The 19008-nt window shown below is 43.7% G+C and overlaps 1 protein-coding gene across 1 annotated transcript; it reads left to right on the plus strand.

Annotated features, from left to right (window-relative positions):
- The first annotated feature begins 8089 nt into the window (after positions 1 to 8089).
- Positions 8090 to 18327, plus strand: CALR (calreticulin). Its single transcript, XM_082205045.1, has 9 exons — positions 8090 to 8277; positions 10917 to 11018; positions 11345 to 11548; positions 12007 to 12101; positions 12859 to 13068; positions 13401 to 13514; positions 14603 to 14746; positions 15859 to 15951; positions 17193 to 18327. Exons 1-9 carry the CDS (start codon positions 8190 to 8192, stop codon positions 17391 to 17393), a joined length of 1251 nt encoding a protein of 416 aa, XP_082061171.1. The 5' UTR covers positions 8090 to 8189; the 3' UTR covers positions 17394 to 18327.
- The last annotated feature ends 681 nt before the right edge of the window (positions 18328 to 19008 follow it).

Below are 19008 nucleotides of genomic sequence, written 5' to 3' on the forward strand. Positions count from 1 at the left end.
CACCCACCTGAGGAGCAAGTATATCTGAATTACGCAGACTTACTTTGAATAAATATGCATCAGATTGGCCTGTACGGCTCACAGCACTGGTCTATTAATTTCACCTCAAGCAAATAGCATGATGTGTTGCACAAGTCTGTGGTTAATCAAATCCAGTGGAAGAACATCAGCAACGTCTGTTCTGGCACTGTGTTTAGGGTGTGCCTAACTTAGGGGTGATCTGTGTTAGCAACACATCCAATCCATGCAGTACACACAGACAGACTGCCTCAGCACCCAATCATCTCCAGCCACTCCATGTGATTGCACCGTATGCCCTAAATACAGCAATTATCCCAGAAACAGGGATGTGGGTTTTCTCGAGATGCTACCTGCCTATCCAGTTTCCAACTACTACAGGCTGTAGAAAGAACAGTCGGAGGCATCTAAAGAAACTGACGTGGCTGCAGAAGAATAAGAAACATGCAGATGAGCTGAGATTTTAGAAGGGCCCGTACAGTGGTGCCTCGCAAGACGAAAATAATCCGTTCTGTGATTCTCTTCGTCTAGCGGTTTTTTCGTCTTGCGAAGCAAGCCCATTGACGGATTAGCGCTATTAGCACTATTAGTGGCTTTTAGCAGCTTATCTGCTGATCGGATCAGCTGATAAGCGGCTTAGCGGCTTAGAAAAAGGGGGGAGGAAAAAAAACCAGCAGGAACTCGCAAGACATTGTCGTCTTGCGAAGCAAGCCCATAGGAAATTCGTTTTGCGAAGCACCTCCAAAATGGAAAACTCTTTCGTCTAGTGAGTTTTCCGTCTTGCGAGGCATTTGTCTTGCGGGGCACCACTGTATAAGAAATGGAATAAAGGAGACGTCACGAAGAAAGAGTATATATGAGTAGCTAACAATTGCAGGGAGAAGGTCAGGCAGGTCAAAGGACATATAACACGTCCAATTCCTGCTCAGCTTGCTACTATACCATTGTCAGACCCCCCAAGTGTCCCTATTTTCCAGGGACAATCCCAAATTTACAGAAGCTATCCCAGTTTCTGATTTAATCCCGAAATGTCCCGCTTTTCCTTAGGGCGTCCCTATTTTCATCGGAGAAATGTTGGAGGGTATGCGTTGTAACTAGGCACAAACTACACCCACCGAAAGGGCGGTGCCTCAGGATACTTACCATAAGAGACAATGGCCTAGGCCTCATCCCAGAAAACCAGATCCTCACTCCACATGCCGGATGCACCCACGCCATTTTGGGTAAGCACTCTGAATTTGGAGCGGTTGGCAGCCAATCAGAATATAACCCCCTGCCTGCAGCAGACTCAGGTAGGGGACGCCCCTCATGGTGCGACACCCAGCCTCACGCACCTCTCATGTGGGAGAGTTTTAGCTCAGGAGGGGGTCTGCTAGAATGGGGCAGCACAGTAGACGTGTGCATGGTACTTTGAAGAGCACCCAGACCAGGGCTGGTTCAAGACATTTTGCTGCCTGAGGCAACGAAGAAGATGGTGCCCTCCTCCAACACACATACAGAAGATGAAATGACAGTATGCTTCACTGCACTTCGAGGGTAGCAGGCTAGTGTAGGGGGTACAGGGAGGCCTTGTGGCACTTATAGCTCTGTCTACTCCCCACTGCTCAGCATCTGCCACCTAAGGCACCTACCTGACTGCCTCATCATAGGGCCGGCCCTGAACCAAATAATGAGCCAGCTCTCAGTTCATGCCTGCTTCCAGTCTGATATAAATGCATGATGAAATCTCCATTCTGTGCCTAAATTTAGGAGGGGGGGGGGAAGCAGCCAAGATGTCTGAAGAACTGCCATATCCTGTGTCTAACCACATATTCAGTTTGGGTTTTAGTGGCTTAACAGTTTCTGGACTAAGTATCCTCAGGAATAGCATGAAGAACCCTTGCTCTGCTAATGCTTGTTATGAAATGCAGCAGAAATGTATTAATTGAAAGTAGTTGTATACTGTTTTATAGTATTTATATACAGTGGTACCTCGGGTTAAGTACTTAATTCGTTCCGGAGGTCCGTACTTAGCCTGAAACTGTTCTTAACCTGAAGCACCACTTTAGCTAATGGGGCCTCCTGCTGCTGCCGCACTGCTGGAGCACGATTTCTGTTCTCATCCCGAAGCAAAGTTCTTAACCTGAAGCACTATTTCTGGGTTAGCGGAGTCTGTAACCTGAAGTGCATGTAACCTGAAGCGTATGTAGCCCGAGGTACCACTGTACTGTGTGCAGTATTTACGGGATATATGGGGCATTTGGGGAGGAGGAGTATCTGTGGTGGACGACATGCTCCTTATCTCTCTGCACTCAGCTCTCACCTGTGGCTCCTAGAAGCTGTCAGCATGCAACAGCGGCCACACCCTGGGAATGGCTTTGACTCAAACCCTTGGATAGCTTGGATATAGAGCAGGGTCTTCCCAGCCTCCCATAGATTTTATTGAAACTTTTTGCCATACAATACAATAAAAAACTAAATAAAGGGGGGGGGAGAGAAAGTGAAGAAAATACAGGGTCCTTCCATCATTACAGAACATTGTCTACTGATAACAACCAAAGAAAACCCAAGTTAGTATGTTCGTGAGAAATGGCAAAATATATTTATCTGAACGGGTTTTTAAAAACAGTCAGGGGGCAACTCATTTTTCACAGAACTATATATTCTGATGGGAAGGAAAGCCAGCAATACAGTTGCTCTACTCCCTGACTGGCTCAAACCCTTGGTGAGCTGGGGACTTCTTCTGCATTCAAAGACAGGCTCCAGTGAATTGAATGGACGAGACCAACGTTGGGTCCAACAGTCAACAAAGCAGTTTCTGCATGTGCTGTAGAGGGAAATGAGGGGGCAAGTGGGGTTCGTCAATCTGGGAAGGTAGCCCATCTAGGAGAAGGAAAACTGATCCTAAACATCTGCTGCCACACATTTGTGGGAAAGACTCTGGGAATAAACCCTAAGGAAAAGTCCAGACCTTTCAGAACATCTTTGTTGTTGTTTTTTATAAAAATTTTAATTGGTTTTTCACAATTTATATAAACACAAACAATACACAAACAAACAAACACATAAACAAACATGTATAATTTCAAATCCTTTTTTCTTAAACCTTACTTCACCGACTTCCCCGTACCTCCCCTTTCTGCATCCCAATTTCCAAATTTGTTTCAGCAAATCCTCCCCATTAAGTTTATCTAATTTTCCCTTGTTCTTTTCTTTTACTTAATCTTTTACAGCTGTAATCCCCTTTTTTCTATAACCTCAACATTTTAGCACTCATTAATTTTACAATATTTCTTAAGATAAATTTTAAATTTCTTCCAATCTTCTTCCGCCGTCTCTTTCCCCTGGTCTCGGATTCTGCCAGTCATTTCAGCCAATCCCATTTCAGAACATCTTTGGGAGAAGAAAAGGCTAAGGAGTAAACTTTACACAAATCCGGGCTGGAGTCCCTAAGAGGGTTGGATGGTGCCTTGTACGCGTCCCTCTGGCAACCCCTGCAACCAAGCTGGTGTGAAACATATTGCTCTGATTTCCTTTGGACTACACCCGTGAGGTCTCTGCAGGTGTTGTGATTCTCCAGCAAATTTACTTCAACCCCAGAGGCGCACTCCCATTTTCTATCAAGACAGACGGGTGCCAATAAAACAATATTATACAGTATTGCTCATATAGAAGTGAAATTCCATAAAATGTATCACCATAATTAGCACTGTTAAGTTGTGGGTGAACGTATCAGACAACACAGCGATTCTTCAAACAGCTCTTGTTTATTCACAGGCCAGAACAGAACTGAGCTGAAGGGTTTGGCCAGCCTGCTTATATAGAGCTCCACTACAATGCAACTGTAACCACTTTCTGTAACTATTCGATCACTGAACGTTACTTTCAATCCCTTATTTGCATATGTGGACCTGAGTGAAAACTACCTACAGTATCCCCCTGCTGGCCCAGGGTGAGAACTTCAGTACATAACAAGCACCAATAAAAACTATACATTAAAAATGGAAAAGACAAACAACTGTCTGCCTTGAAGCTTCTCCGCTCCCCTTGGGGCAAGTGGGTTTGTCTGAAGCCCCTGTTGTGGAGTTTGGGGTAGTATAATTGTGTTTTCATTTCGTATTTTGTTGTTGTGAACCTCCCTGTGCTCTTTGGATGAAGGGTGATGCACAAATCTAATTAATAAAATTGAAATTGCTCATCTCTGTTGAAGGGGGTATTGCATTGTAGGGTGGACTGTACAAAAAAAGGCCTTCTCATAAATAGGTGTTTTGTGCCATTTCAGCTGGGGTCAAATTACCATGGTCTCCCGCCCCATAAACCATTTGTGAGATAACTTTTGCCTCATATGTTTTTATGGGTGGATAAATCAGATTGCCTTTCTTTTCCCATTTTCCAGTCCCGTCACCTTTGTTTATCAAAAACCCCTGAGAGAAATTTCTGGAGCGTTGGAATTCTGTGTAGGCTGCAGATGATATACAGCTCTGTGTTTTATTTTCAACTAATACAAGGGCAGCAGCAGTGTGTTCTGAACCAGTGTTTGTCTGGGGGCCTAGTGAATTGGGCAAAGGTTGAATCCAGATAAGATGAAGCAGATGGTGGAGAGCCAACGGCTCTGGGGGAAATAGCCATTTTGAGAGCCTTGCAGTGCAGTCATAGCATCTACTCAGATATGAAGCCCCACATGGAGCTCACTCCCAGGAAAAGTATGCATAGAATTGCAGGCTTAGTTTTGGAAATGCAGAATATAATTGGGACATAAAAGTCTAGTGGTGGCATACATTACTCCACGCAGCCCTGAAAGACTAGATCACCAGGCTTAGGGTATTCCTGGATCTAGCACTATTCCTGAAATCCAAAGTAGTGTCTCAGATACAGACTACTGCAATGTGATCTAATGCTGCTTTTGAAGGCTGCTCTGAAGATTCAAACAGTTCTAACTCTAACCAAGATCCCTTTTTTGGCAGGCGGGCGGGGGGCGAGGCGGGAGAGAGAAAATAACATATTCAAGTGGTTCTGTAGAAATTGTATTGACTGCCTGTTACTTTCTAGGTACAATTCAAGGTGCTGTTTTCATCTCCAACACTTTGAAGATACAGAGACTATGAGTGTGCTGCATATATTTCAGATGCAATAATGCACACAGTTAATTGAGTGTAAGCCTGTTAACTCAGTGTGATCCGCATTTATTTCTTATTTTACAAAAAACTATATACCATTTCTAGAAAAAACACACCCTGAAAGTGGTTTACAAAAAAAGATAAAATAATCAAATTCTCACTAAAAATGTACAATCATAATTTAGCTGTTGGAAAGTACCTCTCCCCATATGGTCCCACACTCCCCCATTAAGCTTTGCAGGACAGGATGCTGTATCATTAATAATAATAATAATAATAATAATAATAATAATTTATTACTTATACCCCGCCCATCTGGCTGGGTTTCCCCAGCCACTCCTGCCCATTTGGAAACAGCTTGTGATATAGAGCAGGGTCTTCTCTGCCTCCCATAGATTTTATTGAATTTTTTTGCCATACAATACAATAAAAAAACAAGCTAATCTAAATAAAGGGGGGGGGGAGGAGAGAGAAAGAGCAAAGAAAATACAGGGTCCTTCCATCATTACAGAACATTGTCTACTGATAACCAGCAAAGAAAACCCAAGTTAGTATGCTTGTGAGAAATGGCAAAATATACTTTTGTGAACAGGCTTTTAAAAACAGTCAGGTGGCAACTCATTTTTCAGAGGGACTATATATTCTGATGGGAAGGAAAGCCAGTAATATAGTTGCTCTACTCCCTGACTGACTTCTGTGTCAATCAAGACACGGGCAATAAGCTGTTGTGGGGACCACACACCCTTTTTGGCCATGCCCACTGCTGGTGTATGCCCTCCTCTCTGCAGAGGTTGGAAGGTGCCAATACAGTCCTTGGCATAGCTGTCAACTTTCCCCTTTTCTTGCGAGGAATCCTATTCAGAATAAGGGGATTTCCCTTAAAAAAGGGGAAACGTTGACAGCTATGGTCCTTGGTCCTGAAAAGGTCTCCAAGGCGAATAATAGCAGTAGAGCATGGGTAGACAAACTAAGGCCTGGGGGCTGGATCTGGCCCAATCGTCTTCTAAATCCGGCCCGTGGACGGTCCCAGAATCAGCGTGTTTTTACATGAGTAGAATGTGTCCTTTTATTTAAAATGCATCTCTGGGTTATTTGTGGGGCCTGCCTGGTGTTTTTACATGAGTAGAATGTGTGCTTTTATTTAAAATGCCTCTCTGGGTTATTTGTAGGGCATAGACATTCGTTCATTTTTTATTTCCAAAATATAGTCCGGCCCCCCACAAGGTCTGAGGGACAGTGGACTGGCCCCCTGCTGAAAAAGTTTGCTGACCCCTGCAGTAGAAGCTTGGGTAGAACTCTTGTCCTTTCTATACACACCAATGGCTTGCTCGCATAAGTGCAGGAGTGAGCGGTTAAGAGCTTTTTGTCTGTCTCCCCTGATTCTGGAGCACCCATGCCAACCCAGCCAAGCCCTAGGTAAGCCCCTGGTTGAGGGCTTCCTGCTGCCTGTTTGGTTCTGACGGGATCAAAGAAGCAGGGGGGTTGTTTGACATATAACCTTTGGCTCTGCTTATCTGAGGAGAGGTAGCTGAGCAGTGTAATAAGAAGGCCTACCTGCGACTGCTGACTGCAATCAAGGAGGTCTGAAGAGAAACTCAGAGGGCTGCTGTGAGTTCCCAGTTGCCTATGTCTATGACAGAGCGTGGCGCAATTGTCTGTGCTGCATGCAGGCTTTCCCCAATGTAATAATTTGATTCCAGTAAAGCTGTCTTTTCCTGCTTGTGCAACAATCTCTTATATATCCTACCGAAGCACTTACGATTATAACAATTGCTATATTAGTCCTGCAGCCTATATCATGATTAGCCTCTTCTGCCCCAACCATGCTGCCTTTGTTTTCTGTTCATTTGTGGTTGCTATTTTTTTAGTCCAGGTTGTGTCTCTATGCTTTATGCCAGGGGTCAGCAAACTTTCAGCAGGGTGCTGGTCCACTGTCCCTCAGACCTTGTGGGGGGCGGACTATATTTTGAAAAAATAATAATGAACAAAATCCTATGCCCCACAAATAACCCAGAGATGCATTTTAAATAAAAGGACACGTTCTACTCATTTAAAAAGACGCTGATTCGCAGACCATCTGCGGGCCAGATTTAGGTGGTGATTGGGCCAGATCTGGCACCCAGGTCTTATTTTGCCTACCCATGATCTAAATTGTACTGGCAGATCTCTAGTTAGATGGCGAATACTGTAATTGGAAAGGAACCTGGATCTACAGTACTCAGAACAGGTGCCTACCCCCCCTCCCCCAAATTGCTGGGGCTGGAAAAGCAACAGTTGCTTCCACATCTGGCAGCACCATAAGAACACAGCTGAAAGATGAACACATTTCTTAAAGCATACGTTTTCCTGGACTACAGTGCACTTCATCAGATGCCTCATGAGATGTTGTCCTGCCTAATAGAAATGTCTTTGGGATGGAGGCTGTGTTGTAAACCTGCTCAGTGAAGAACCCCACCAAGTGACCTTATACTATATCTGCATGGGCCTTATAGATTCATATAGTTTGCTGACCCCTGATTTAGATAGTGCCTGGCTAGATAGCTCAAGGCTGATTCAGCTGTTCTTGGTGTGCTTGTTAGTGCTGGGAACACATTCTGCATATGGCTATCCCAGTTAACGCGTTGGCTTGGGAGGCGATGGGGTGGGCGTGGGAAAGATTGCCGTGAACTGGCCCTTTAAAACCCCTCTAGGCTCACGTGGGGCTGTTGCGAAAAAAAAAGGGAAAAAGATCGGGTGACGCATCCACGGCGGAGGGGAGGGGGGCGGCTCCCCCCGAACGCGTGGTCGTGCCTCATTGGCCGGGACCGGCGGCCAATAAGAAGCAGCCATCTGGGACGCCAACGTTCGGGGGTGCCGCCCAGCCCGCGGAGCTGCCGGCGGACCAATAGCAGCGCCGGCCGGGGCCGGATGGAGCAATCGGAGCGCGGCGTGGGCGGGCGTTCGGAGGAGAGCCCTATAAAAGGGCACCGAAAGCTCCTCGCCGGCCGCAGTTGCTCTGTCGTCGGTGTCCGTCACCGAAGCTGTTGCTCTTCTTGAAAGGGCCGCCTCGCGGGGAAATAAAATCTAAACAGGGCGATGGGTCCCTTCTTCACCTTCTGCTCTCTGCTGGCTCTCGCGTCGGCCGGGCCTGCCCAGTACTTCAGGGAGGAATTCGGGGACGGAGGTGAGGGTCGCTGCTGGCTGGGGGGGGGGTCGTGTTGGAGGCTCCCGGGGGCCGGGTTGAAGGCTCCCGGGGGCCGGGTGGGCTTCCCTTGGGCCGCGGTGATTCGGGCCTCGCTTGGGGCTGTGCCGCCTGAGGAGAGGCTTAGATGCGGCGGCGGCGGCGGGGGGGATCGGCGCATCGACGTAATTGCTCCCCCCGCCATCTTAGGAGGCTCTGCCCCCCCCCCCGAATTGTCAAGTGTCGTCTGACAGGATCGCGATATTCGCTTTTCCTTGCAGCCCTTCCGAGTATTTCCACGCGATGCGGCCTCGTGAGGGCGGACGGGGTCGGCGTTATTCCCATGTTGGGGGTGGGCTTGAGGGGTGGAGGCTCCTCTGCGGCTTAAGCCAGCAAAGGCCGAGGCACGACTGGGAGCGGGCCGGGTTTCGGTTTCGGGGAGTGGGGGGGGGGAGCGCTGCAGCTGTCAGAACCAGGAGGAAGAAAGCGTCCCTTAAGGCTGGTGTAGGGAGTGAGAAGGGGCTTGCTTGCTTCCTTGGGAGCTCCAGGATCCTGTCACATGAAGGGCAGGATGTGGAGAGGAACGTATGGCTGCTCTCCCCCCCCCCGGTAAAAATGGGCAATTAAGAAGCCTTGCACCTTAAGAGGGGGAACTTGATGCGTTCATTCTGACACACTCCTTCCCATTTTTTCAGGAGCAACTCAGCCTGCCAATACTCTTCTCATTTCGCAGGAGCAGTTTCATATGCTGCCTTTGAGTTGCTGTTTTTAAGAGCCTCGCTTGAGAGAAGCTAGCAGATGTGATGGAACCTGCTATAACCGCCCCCCCCCAACACACACACATGCATACACATTGGGGAGGATGCCACCTTAACTGCATGTGTGACAAGGACATAGGTCTTGTTGTGTCTAGTCTAGACCTAGGATGCGATGGGGAGTTGGTAATTAAGCCATAATCAGCAGGGGCCATGGGGATATAGAACACGGACTAAATAGATCGCTGTGGGGATGTCTCTAGAACACACAGACCGCCCATTCCTGGAGTATCGAAAATGACAGGTGCATCCTGGTGTAGAGAATTGAAAAGCAGTGTAGACACTGCCAGCTGGTTTTTCTCTTAAGAACTCTACAGAAATATGGTGGTTTTCATGTGTTATGTGCATGGCAATAAGGATTGAAATGGGTGTTGGTGCAAGATGGGAATGGAAGCTGTTTAGATTGTTTTAGCACCTCAATACTAGTTATTGGTATACCACTGCTGTCCAGTAGAGCCTTTTGATAATACAGTTGAAATTGCCAGTATTGAGGCCCAGCTGCTGTGGAGCGTCTGACATGCATTTTCTCTTGTTCCTCTTTGTAGAGATTTAAGCTGCAATCTTCATCCATTTAACTTGGAGTAAACCACGTTTAACACATTGGCATATGGTTTTGACACGTATAGGATTATGTCTTAATCATTTCATTTGTGGATCTGAACACTTTTAATTACACATTTTTTAATTACTTTTCATAGCAAAGCTGTTTCATTAGAAAGCCATGCAGTTGCAGTGCCCTGTCTTAAATGGGACCAGTACCCCAAAAGTGAAGGTGCTAATACTGCTTTTCTGTTGTAGCATATTATATGTAGGCAATTTATGGCGGACAGAAATTAGGTAGATCATTTGCATCTGCAGTGATCAGGCAAAGCATGTTATTATTCACTGCTGAAATTGTTGCCAGGATTTTGCAGGTTAAGACAAGTGTTTTATCTTAACAAATTCTAGTTCAGTTTGTGCTCAATGTGTTAACTTACACATGATCAGAATTTGCTCATTTTTTGCATTTCACCCTTTTAATGAGCGATGGGTCAAATTCATGTTGCCAGCTTGATCTTCCACAACCTTGTGAAGTAGATCTGGCTGGGAGGAAAGATCAAGGGAACCCACAAAAACAGGACCATTTAGTAAACCACAATTCACTAACTTGGTGCATGCCTGCTGGGGAATTGTGCTCCCAAAACACCTGGTGTGAGCCAGATTGGCAAGAGCTGCAGTAGCCAACAGGGGAAGTCATTTAATAACAAGTAAAGCAGAATCAGCATACAGATCTCATATGCATCACAGCGTTGAAAAGGGGTTGGGATGTTGGCCACATATAAATCTGTCACAACCCATTATATGCTAAATCACTTCAAGCAAAGTCGATGTTGTGTTGGGCATTTGTCCTGAGACTATCTTGTCCTGGGACTGCCATTATATGTCATGGCCAAGAGCAAGGTTTTGGACCCAACTCATACCTGTAGTCATCATACCAGATACTCCATTATTGTATCCATTTTAACTTGCTTCAAGTTGAGTGGTAAGTTGATTTTAAAAGAATCAAGGTGGGGCCTGAATTTTTGTAACCAAAACTGACTGATTTTGACTGACGTTTTGCTTCCTTGTACAGGGTCACTGCAACATTGCAAAAACGTTGTAAGCTTGTTGCAAAAATTATTTTTGTAACTGAACAGAAAAAAAATGTTTGTGCCACATGTTGCATTTGAATGGTTTTATTTGCCCTCTGTGGTCTTGGGAGCATTTGTAGCCCAGTGTTAACCAAATGTATGTAGTGAATCATTGTAGCTCTTTAGTTTCAAAATTTGTTCCTTTCGTTCCTTTTAGATGCCTGGACAAACCGTTGGGTAGAATCAAAGCACAAGTCTGACTATGGGAAATTCAAGCTTACTGCTGGCAAATTCTATGGAGATGCAGAGAAAGACAAAGGTAAGGAGATGTTCTGGAGGACTGTGTTCTCTTAATTCAGTCACAAATGGAGTCCTAAATCTGAAGGTGATGATTGCAGTGTTGCACAGGATCAGGCTTGCCTTATTAAATGGTAGTATATCAGGCCATCCCTGAGTTTTCACTTGCCACAACTTTTGTAGACAGACTTGTAAACATTGGATTATTCTTCCACTTCTGGTCCCCCAGGTAATAAAAAACTTGAGGGTTTCTGTGAGGGTATTGTATGATCAGATTTGCACACTATTGTCATCTATAATAATATCCCCGTTTCTTATATACACCTTGACTGTGTTTCATCTTCCCAGGACTTCAGACAAGTCAGGATGCTCGTTTCTATGCACTCTCTGCTACCTTTGATCGCTTCAGCAACAAGGATAAGACCCTGGTGGTCCAGTTCACAGTGAAACATGAACAAAACATTGACTGTGGAGGTGGCTATGTGAAACTCTTCCCCTCAACCCTGAACCAAGAGGACATGCATGGGGATTCTGAGTACAACATCATGTTTGGTGAGTGTGCTTGCTTGAAATACATACTTGTCTGGGTGGTTGCTAATCTATAAGGCTGTAGGAGGGGGTCAACAAGAGGCCCAGTCAGCAAATAGAGGGTTGATGCTCCTTCCGTTGGGCCTCCTCCATGTATCCTAGTAAATGGGCATGATGGTGTTTGGTTTTTAGAGGGCAGGGGGTATAGCCTTGCATGGTGCTAGGCAAGCATTGGAAACCATTCTACAACACTTACATCAGTCTGCTTTTGGAATGGCACCTAATTTGAGAAATATTGTTTGTTATTGGGGAATGATTAAGCTATGCAGTAGTGAACTGAGTCTTTTCTGTATTCTTGTAAGTGGGCATTGTGGTGTTAGTCTGAGACTAAACTGAATGCTTGCTGCCCACTTTTGATCATCTGGGTGTGGGCCTCAATTTTAATTCTGTTATGAATCCTATGCCCTTTGTCTCTAATGCAGGTCCTGATATCTGTGGCCCAGGTACCAAGAAAGTTCATGTGATCTTCAACTACAAAGGCAAAAATGTCTTAATCAATAAGGACATCCGTTGTAAAGTGAGTGTCTGGAGACCTAACTGAGCAAAGTCCTTTTGAAATTCTGATCCTAGAAAGAAAGCAGTATGGATAAAAATGGATATAATTGATAATAAATTAAATCAAACCAGATATTAGGTTGTATTCCCCAAAGTTATTATTGGACTGCACCCAATGAGATCACTGGCCATTATTTTCAATGGAGCTACTCTACATAGGCCTACCATTGGGTCTAATTTTATAAATACTGTATGAAATTTCTTAATTTAACGTGTTGGTGCTCTGTAACATAGAGTTAAATGAGTCTTTTGTCTAAATTGATACTTTTGTTCATTTATCAGATGCAACTATTTACATTCTAACATTCATTTTTTATATCATTAAAATACTACTCTGAATCTACCCAGAAATTTCAGCCTTGCCTCAAACAATTGTGGGCATTTGTTTGGAAATAGGAGAATTGTCCAGTGTGCAGGTTTTGATATTTAATTATTGTTCACAATAGAGGCTCTATGGGAATAAGGAACTCCCCATAGGTAAAAAATGAAAGCATGCAAAATGTAATCATTTTGCAAATGAAGCTGTGTAAATAATACTCTGTTTAATTGTAAATTAACATGGTCTAGTAGTCAGACTTGTGCCATAGTTTAGGAAATGTATGCAGTATCAGTGGGAAGCTTGACTTAAATTTGCCTTTTTTTTTTCCTTGCTGAAAAGCATTCCACCCTAGGCTAAAGGGAATCTGTTATCCTCAGTTTTAAGCTGTTTCCTTTGACAGGATGACGAGTTTACACATCTCTATACCCTCATCGTGCGGCCTGATAACACCTATGAAGTAAAGATTGACAACAACAAAGTGGAGTCTGGCAGCTTGGAGGATGACTGGGATTTCCTGCCTCCCAAGAAAATTAAGGATCCAGAGGCAAAGAAACCAGATGACTGGGATGAAAGAGCTAAGATAGATGATCCTGAAGACACAAAACCAGAGGTTAGTGTGTACTAGTGGTGGTATAGCACCAAGAATATACACAGCACTTAAGAGCAATGTAAACAGAGGCACCAGACTTGAAACCAGAGTTTCAACTGTGGGGTAGACAATAAGAGGGAGCTGGGGAAATGGTTGTGTTCTTTGTGAGTGGGTGAGAAGAGAGTGTGACACTGTAGCTTCAACTGATAGCTGTGCAGAATCATAGAATTATAGAGTTGGAAGGGACCCTGATGGTCATCTAGCCCAACTCCCTGCAATGCAGGAAGGCAATACCAATCTTGGTTGGGTGATAACGTTGCCTAATACCTGTTTTCCCCCCAACTTGCTTTCAGGACTGGGATAAGCCAGAACATATTCCTGATCCTGATGCCAAGAAGCCTGAGGACTGGGATGAAGAGATGGATGGCGAGTGGGAACCACCAGTAATCCAAAATCCAGAATACAAGGTAAATAGTGGCTAAGGCTGCAGTGTTGGATGTTTTCATTTTTAAAGCCACACCACCAAACTCCTCACTTAAGTGCCTCTAATTGAGTAATAGACTTCTAAAAGAAAGCAGTCTTAGAAGAGACACCCCCTTTTCCCTTACACAGATGAATGCCTCTTCTAAAGTGATGTCCACCATGATTAGTCTTTAATCAAAATGTCATTTTTAATATAGAATATTTTAGGGTTGCCCTTGAAACACCTCTTAATGCAAAGAGGGTTTGTTACTATGGATTTAGAACCATCACACTAGCCTATCATACTGGAGTTAGACTTCAAGCTCTTGGTCTAAGATGGCCTTGCTATAGATAAAATTTCAGTGTTATCTTTGTTTTTCTGGGTAGGTAGTTATAGACATGTTGAAAACAAGAAGTTAATAATACGATCCAGGTGGAAAAAATCAAATTGATCCTTGGATGTCTTGAACAAGACAGGAATATGAACATACCATACTTTTCCATGTATAATTCCATGTATAACACGCCCTCTATTTTGGGGGACTAAAAATTAAGAAAATGAGGGGAGGTTGCCCAGAGTTGTTGAGCTTTTTTGGGGGGAAATCACTCACCTGCCTGACCAATGCTAACATGCGCGTCACAACATCCTCCTAAGGTCTTCCCTCAATTGCCGCAGTGACACCCAATCACCTTGCCGCAGACAACAATAACACACTGCACACAATCTCCGGCTCGCGGCATCAACCAATCCCACGTTTCCCCATGCACAATCCATGTATAATACGACCCCATATCTTAAACATGATTATTTTTTTTAGTAAAAAAAACCTAGTCTTATACACTGAAAAGTACAGTAATTGGTGTCCTTTTTTTTAAAACTCCACCAGAGCCTTATGTGGAATGTACACATACATGTATAAGAAGGTTGAATTAAAACTGGAATTAATGTAAACCATTCATTTTTTATTCTTTTGTCCCTTCCATGCTTAAATTATCAAACGCGCTGGCCACTTAAGTATTGGAGATTTATTTTAAAACTGGCTCTGTGTGTCAGTTGTAATATTTTTTATTTTTTATTAATATATTTTTGCAGGGGGAGTGGAAACCTCGTCAGATTGACAACCCCAACTACAAAGGGAAATGGATTCATCCCGAGATAGATAATCCTGAGTACACTCCTGATCCCGACCTTTACTTCTTTGAAAACTTTGGTGTCATTGGCTTGGACTTGTGGCAGGTGAGTTCTTGATACAATATCCCACTTCTCCATGCTCAGTTCACAACAAACAACATAAGAGAAGTTACCACATTCATATACCTGGCTAGAAGCTTACTATTAAAAAGTTCAGGTCAGATGTTAAGCATAGAAGAATGTTAGCTAAGGATGCAAGTTTGCATAGTTTCCTGTTTTTCCAATGCTTCCTGCCCCAACATCTGAAAGTATTCTGGATCTACTGGTGGCATTCCTGCCTTTCAGGATTGTTGTACAGTGGTGCCCCGCAAGACGAATGCCTCGCAAGACAAAAAACTCGCTAGACGAAAGGTTTTTTCATTCGCGATTTGCCTCGCAAGACGAATTCCCCTATGGGCTTGCTTCGCAAGACGAAAACGTCTTGCGACTTTGTTAAACCGTTTAAACCGTGCTTCGCAAGAAGAAAAATTCGTTAGACGGCAAAAATTGCGGAACGAATTAATTTCGTCTTGCGGGGCACCACTGTATATTATACTCCTCTTGTGTATGCTTTGATGACATAGAAAACTATAAGTAACTTAACAGAAAACATACTAACTTGATAAATTAGTTGCCACAGCTGCCAATTTTCTCAAGCATTCATTTAGTGGAGAAGCAGGATAAAAATTATTGAAATAAGTAATATAAATGTTAATAGAAGTTGTGAGCAGTCTCAAATCTAATTTTGTGTCCAAACAGACACCAAATTATAGGAATGCCATATCTACGATGTAGTAATAAAAGAGAACATATAAACAATATTTATCCAAGACGCTTTAAGATGCTATTAAGGTGGTCTTGATTCAGAATGTGGTATCAAAAGCAGCAGCTGCTATTGGCAATTTTGTGCTGTCTTATTCTGTGTTCAGCTGCAGGATTTATGAGAGAAAAGTAGAGTGTAAATACTTAAATGAACCTGGAGCGGATGGTGGAGAAATTATGGCTGATTTAATTTCGTTGTCCCCGAGAGGGGGCAATGACAATAAAGATATTATTATTATAAACCAACTTACAGTGTGATTGGAAGTGATGCTGAAACACTTCATTGCTTTATAAGCTGTCCGAGACACCTAGAGTTATGTAGAAACATTGGAGCTCATTGTTGTTGTTTGCTACAGGTCAAGTCTGGCACCATTTTTGACAACTTCCTGATTACTGATGATGAGAAATTTGCTGAAGAAGTTGGCAATGAAACCTGGGGTGCCACCAAGGTGAGGAGTAATTTTTCTTGATCTTTATGGCTAGGGTCATCACCACATCATCTAGTTTTACCTAGGTTTTGTAAAGTGCTTTAAATGAATAATCTTCATCTCCACTTTAAATGAGCAAGTTCCAGAGTCTGAGCTTTAGAAACTGCTATGGACTATGTTAAAATGTTGAGGATGACTTTTGGCCTCAATCTCATTCCTTCTATGATATATTGTCCAAAACCGGTTTGAAGTCCATATTGTGATACTGGGTTCATAATTTTTGGCCTTGCAAAATATCACGAATGCTGGTGTGTGTTGCAAAAATCACAATGTGGGAAAAACCATGAAGCCAACCAATGCTTCTCTCAATTCCTGCAGCCTGTATTAGCTCTGCTGGCTCAGCTCTCCCCTGCCTCAAGCAGGGGGCAGTGCATCATAAAAGCAGGCGCTGGCAAAAATGATACAGGAAAAACCATGAAGCCAGCCAATGTTGCTCCATCCTTATACTGGTATACCACAATGTTTGTAATGTCACAGTATTTAGCTGGTGATATGGCACAATATTCAAAACCAAATATCACCCAGCCCTACTGGGGGGGCGGGTAGGTCTCTTTAAACTCTGATTCTATTCTGAGATCAAATTTGGTTTTTTTTGTTTTCAACTGCTTTTATTTTGCTGCTCCTTACTTTTTATCATTATGTTCTTAATACTTCATGATTAGCCCTGGACGTATAGTATGCTGAAGGGTGGGATATAGAAAGCTAAGTTAGTTGGTGGATCAGAGCCCAAGGCTCAAGCTTCTCTTTAATAGTCAGGTGCCTTGTCAAACACAGTGGTAAGGTATGGAAGTGATGGCCTTCCCCCGTTCATATGCAAGCAACTCCCCATTTACATGGCGAGGTTGCATTCTGAGGCACTGCATCCATCAATGGGATGTGCATAAGCCTGCCCTGTTCTGCCCCCTTGCCAATTGTGCACAAATGGGAAACTGTCAGTAAGCAAAAATCAAACCTCCATATTTAGACTATCTGTTGTATTTGTTCATCTATCTGCCCTCCATGAGTTTTTAAGTATGGAATGAACAAACACTCAAAGCTTGTAGCAATCGCCTAACTTCTGTAAGTTACATTTTCTATTATATATCTTTGCTGAGAGATGAGAGCAGCTGCATGGTTTTCAAGCCTTTAGCACCATACTACTGAGTCCTACTTAATATGATAACCCCTATTCAAGAACATATATCCCTTTAAATTGTCACTAGGATGCTGAGAAGAAAATGAAAGAGCAGCAAGATGAGGAGCAACGAAAGAAGCAGGAGGAAGAAGACAAGAAGAAGAAAGAAGAGGAAGGAGACGATGAGCCGGAGGGTGAAGATAATGAGGAGGATGAAGAGGATGAGGAGGAAGAGGAAGAAAAGGATGAGGAGGAAGAAACAGATGGCCCACTGAAGGATGAGCTGTGATTAGGGGTGGTTAGGTGTGCTTGTTGGCTGAGCCTCGCCCTGGGCCTGTACCATGCAGTCTGCTTGGTTGAACCCAACAAAGGAGAGGGGATAACAGTAATGTCTCTATGAGACAAAAGAACTTTTTTTTTATTGGTGTGTTTGTTTGTCTTAACCCTCTTCCCAAATGTCATCAGTTATTCATTCATGTGTGTAGAGGGAGAACTAGAACCTGCGTCCTAAGGTGGCTAACTGTAGGAACATAACCCTTTGAAATGGGGAAGATGCCATTGACCATCTTTTTCTTTTTTTTTAAGAATATGGCCACTTTTTCACTAAAGTTTGACTCCAGTCACCCTCCAGAAATGGATGTCCATAAAGCAGAACTCCCCTGTATTGCCTGCCCTTTTGCTTATCCTTTTAAGATACTTGAAGCTCCAAATGGTGGTTTCATACTTAAAAGGGGTGGGATACCTGGGAATAGAATATTAGATGGCTTCCAGGAAAACAAAATTGAGACAACCAGTATTGTATGATGTGTAAGACAACGGATGTTGACAATCCTGTCTTGTTCTAAGAGTAGTAATGGTCACTTTTGCTGCTGTGCCCATTAGACAAATCAGGTGCTTTTTAAAAAAGCACAAAGCGCAATGGGCAAAGCAAACTATTACTTTTAACCCAATTTGGATGGCACCCTTAGCTTTTAGATATTTCATATGACAGCCTTGTGTGTGTCAGGGTGTGGTGGTGGTCATTGCAGAGCTTCAGCTGGAGGATCACTAGGGGTGGGGGTGATAAATTTCTGCTTTAGATGTGTCCGGGCAGAGAGCTAGGAACTGAAGAGCCTATGGAGGAAGAGACTAACACGAGGAGTCATCTCACTTGTTCACACTTGAATGTATGGAAGATTGAAGAAAATTTCTATTAAATTAAACTTCATGTCTGGCCCATAAAACAGATTTGTTGTGTTGTACTGTGTTTGGATGATTGTTGTGCTCTGAGCTACTACGTGCTCCATAGCAAAGCAAGGTCACTTGCCAAAAAGTGGTTTAAGAGTATATAAAATTCTACTCTTGAAAGAGAATATAGGATAGTAGAAAATAAATGATAGCATGGCTACTCTCTAGTTGACTCTTACCTGAAGCTATCCTCCCATCCTATGGAAAGCTGCTGTGGCCTGTCCCTTGTCAATGAGGAATTGAGTTACTTTCTAGCACAGGCAAGGCTTTCCTTTTAGGAGAATCACTTGAGTATTCAGTCTTGCTTTGGTGAAGTTCCCCCATAGGGAAGGAAAGCTATGGTCAGTGTCCTTGTCACGTGGCTGGGCTCCCATTCAGTACAAAATTCTAGACCTGCTTCCACTGTCTGAAATCAACATCATTGCTAACATTTAGAGCCATTCTTTCACCTGGCATGCAAATGTAACGGCTGCCTTTAATACCCTAGAGAGGCAAAGTCAGTAGCTGATGCTGTACTGCACAAGGACCTTGATTCACCTGCGGAAAATACCGAATCGCAATGGAAACGCAAATATACCCATAATTAAGAAGGGTGGCAAGGAGGCGATGGGGAACTAGCGCCAGTCGTGCATTGTACAGTCGCCCTGTCAATATTTACAGGCTGGAGGCGCCTACTC

Source organism: Podarcis vaucheri (genome assembly GCF_965113315.1).
Source record: "Podarcis vaucheri genome assembly, chromosome: 17".
Taxonomy (NCBI): domain Eukaryota; kingdom Metazoa; phylum Chordata; class Lepidosauria; order Squamata; family Lacertidae; genus Podarcis; species Podarcis vaucheri.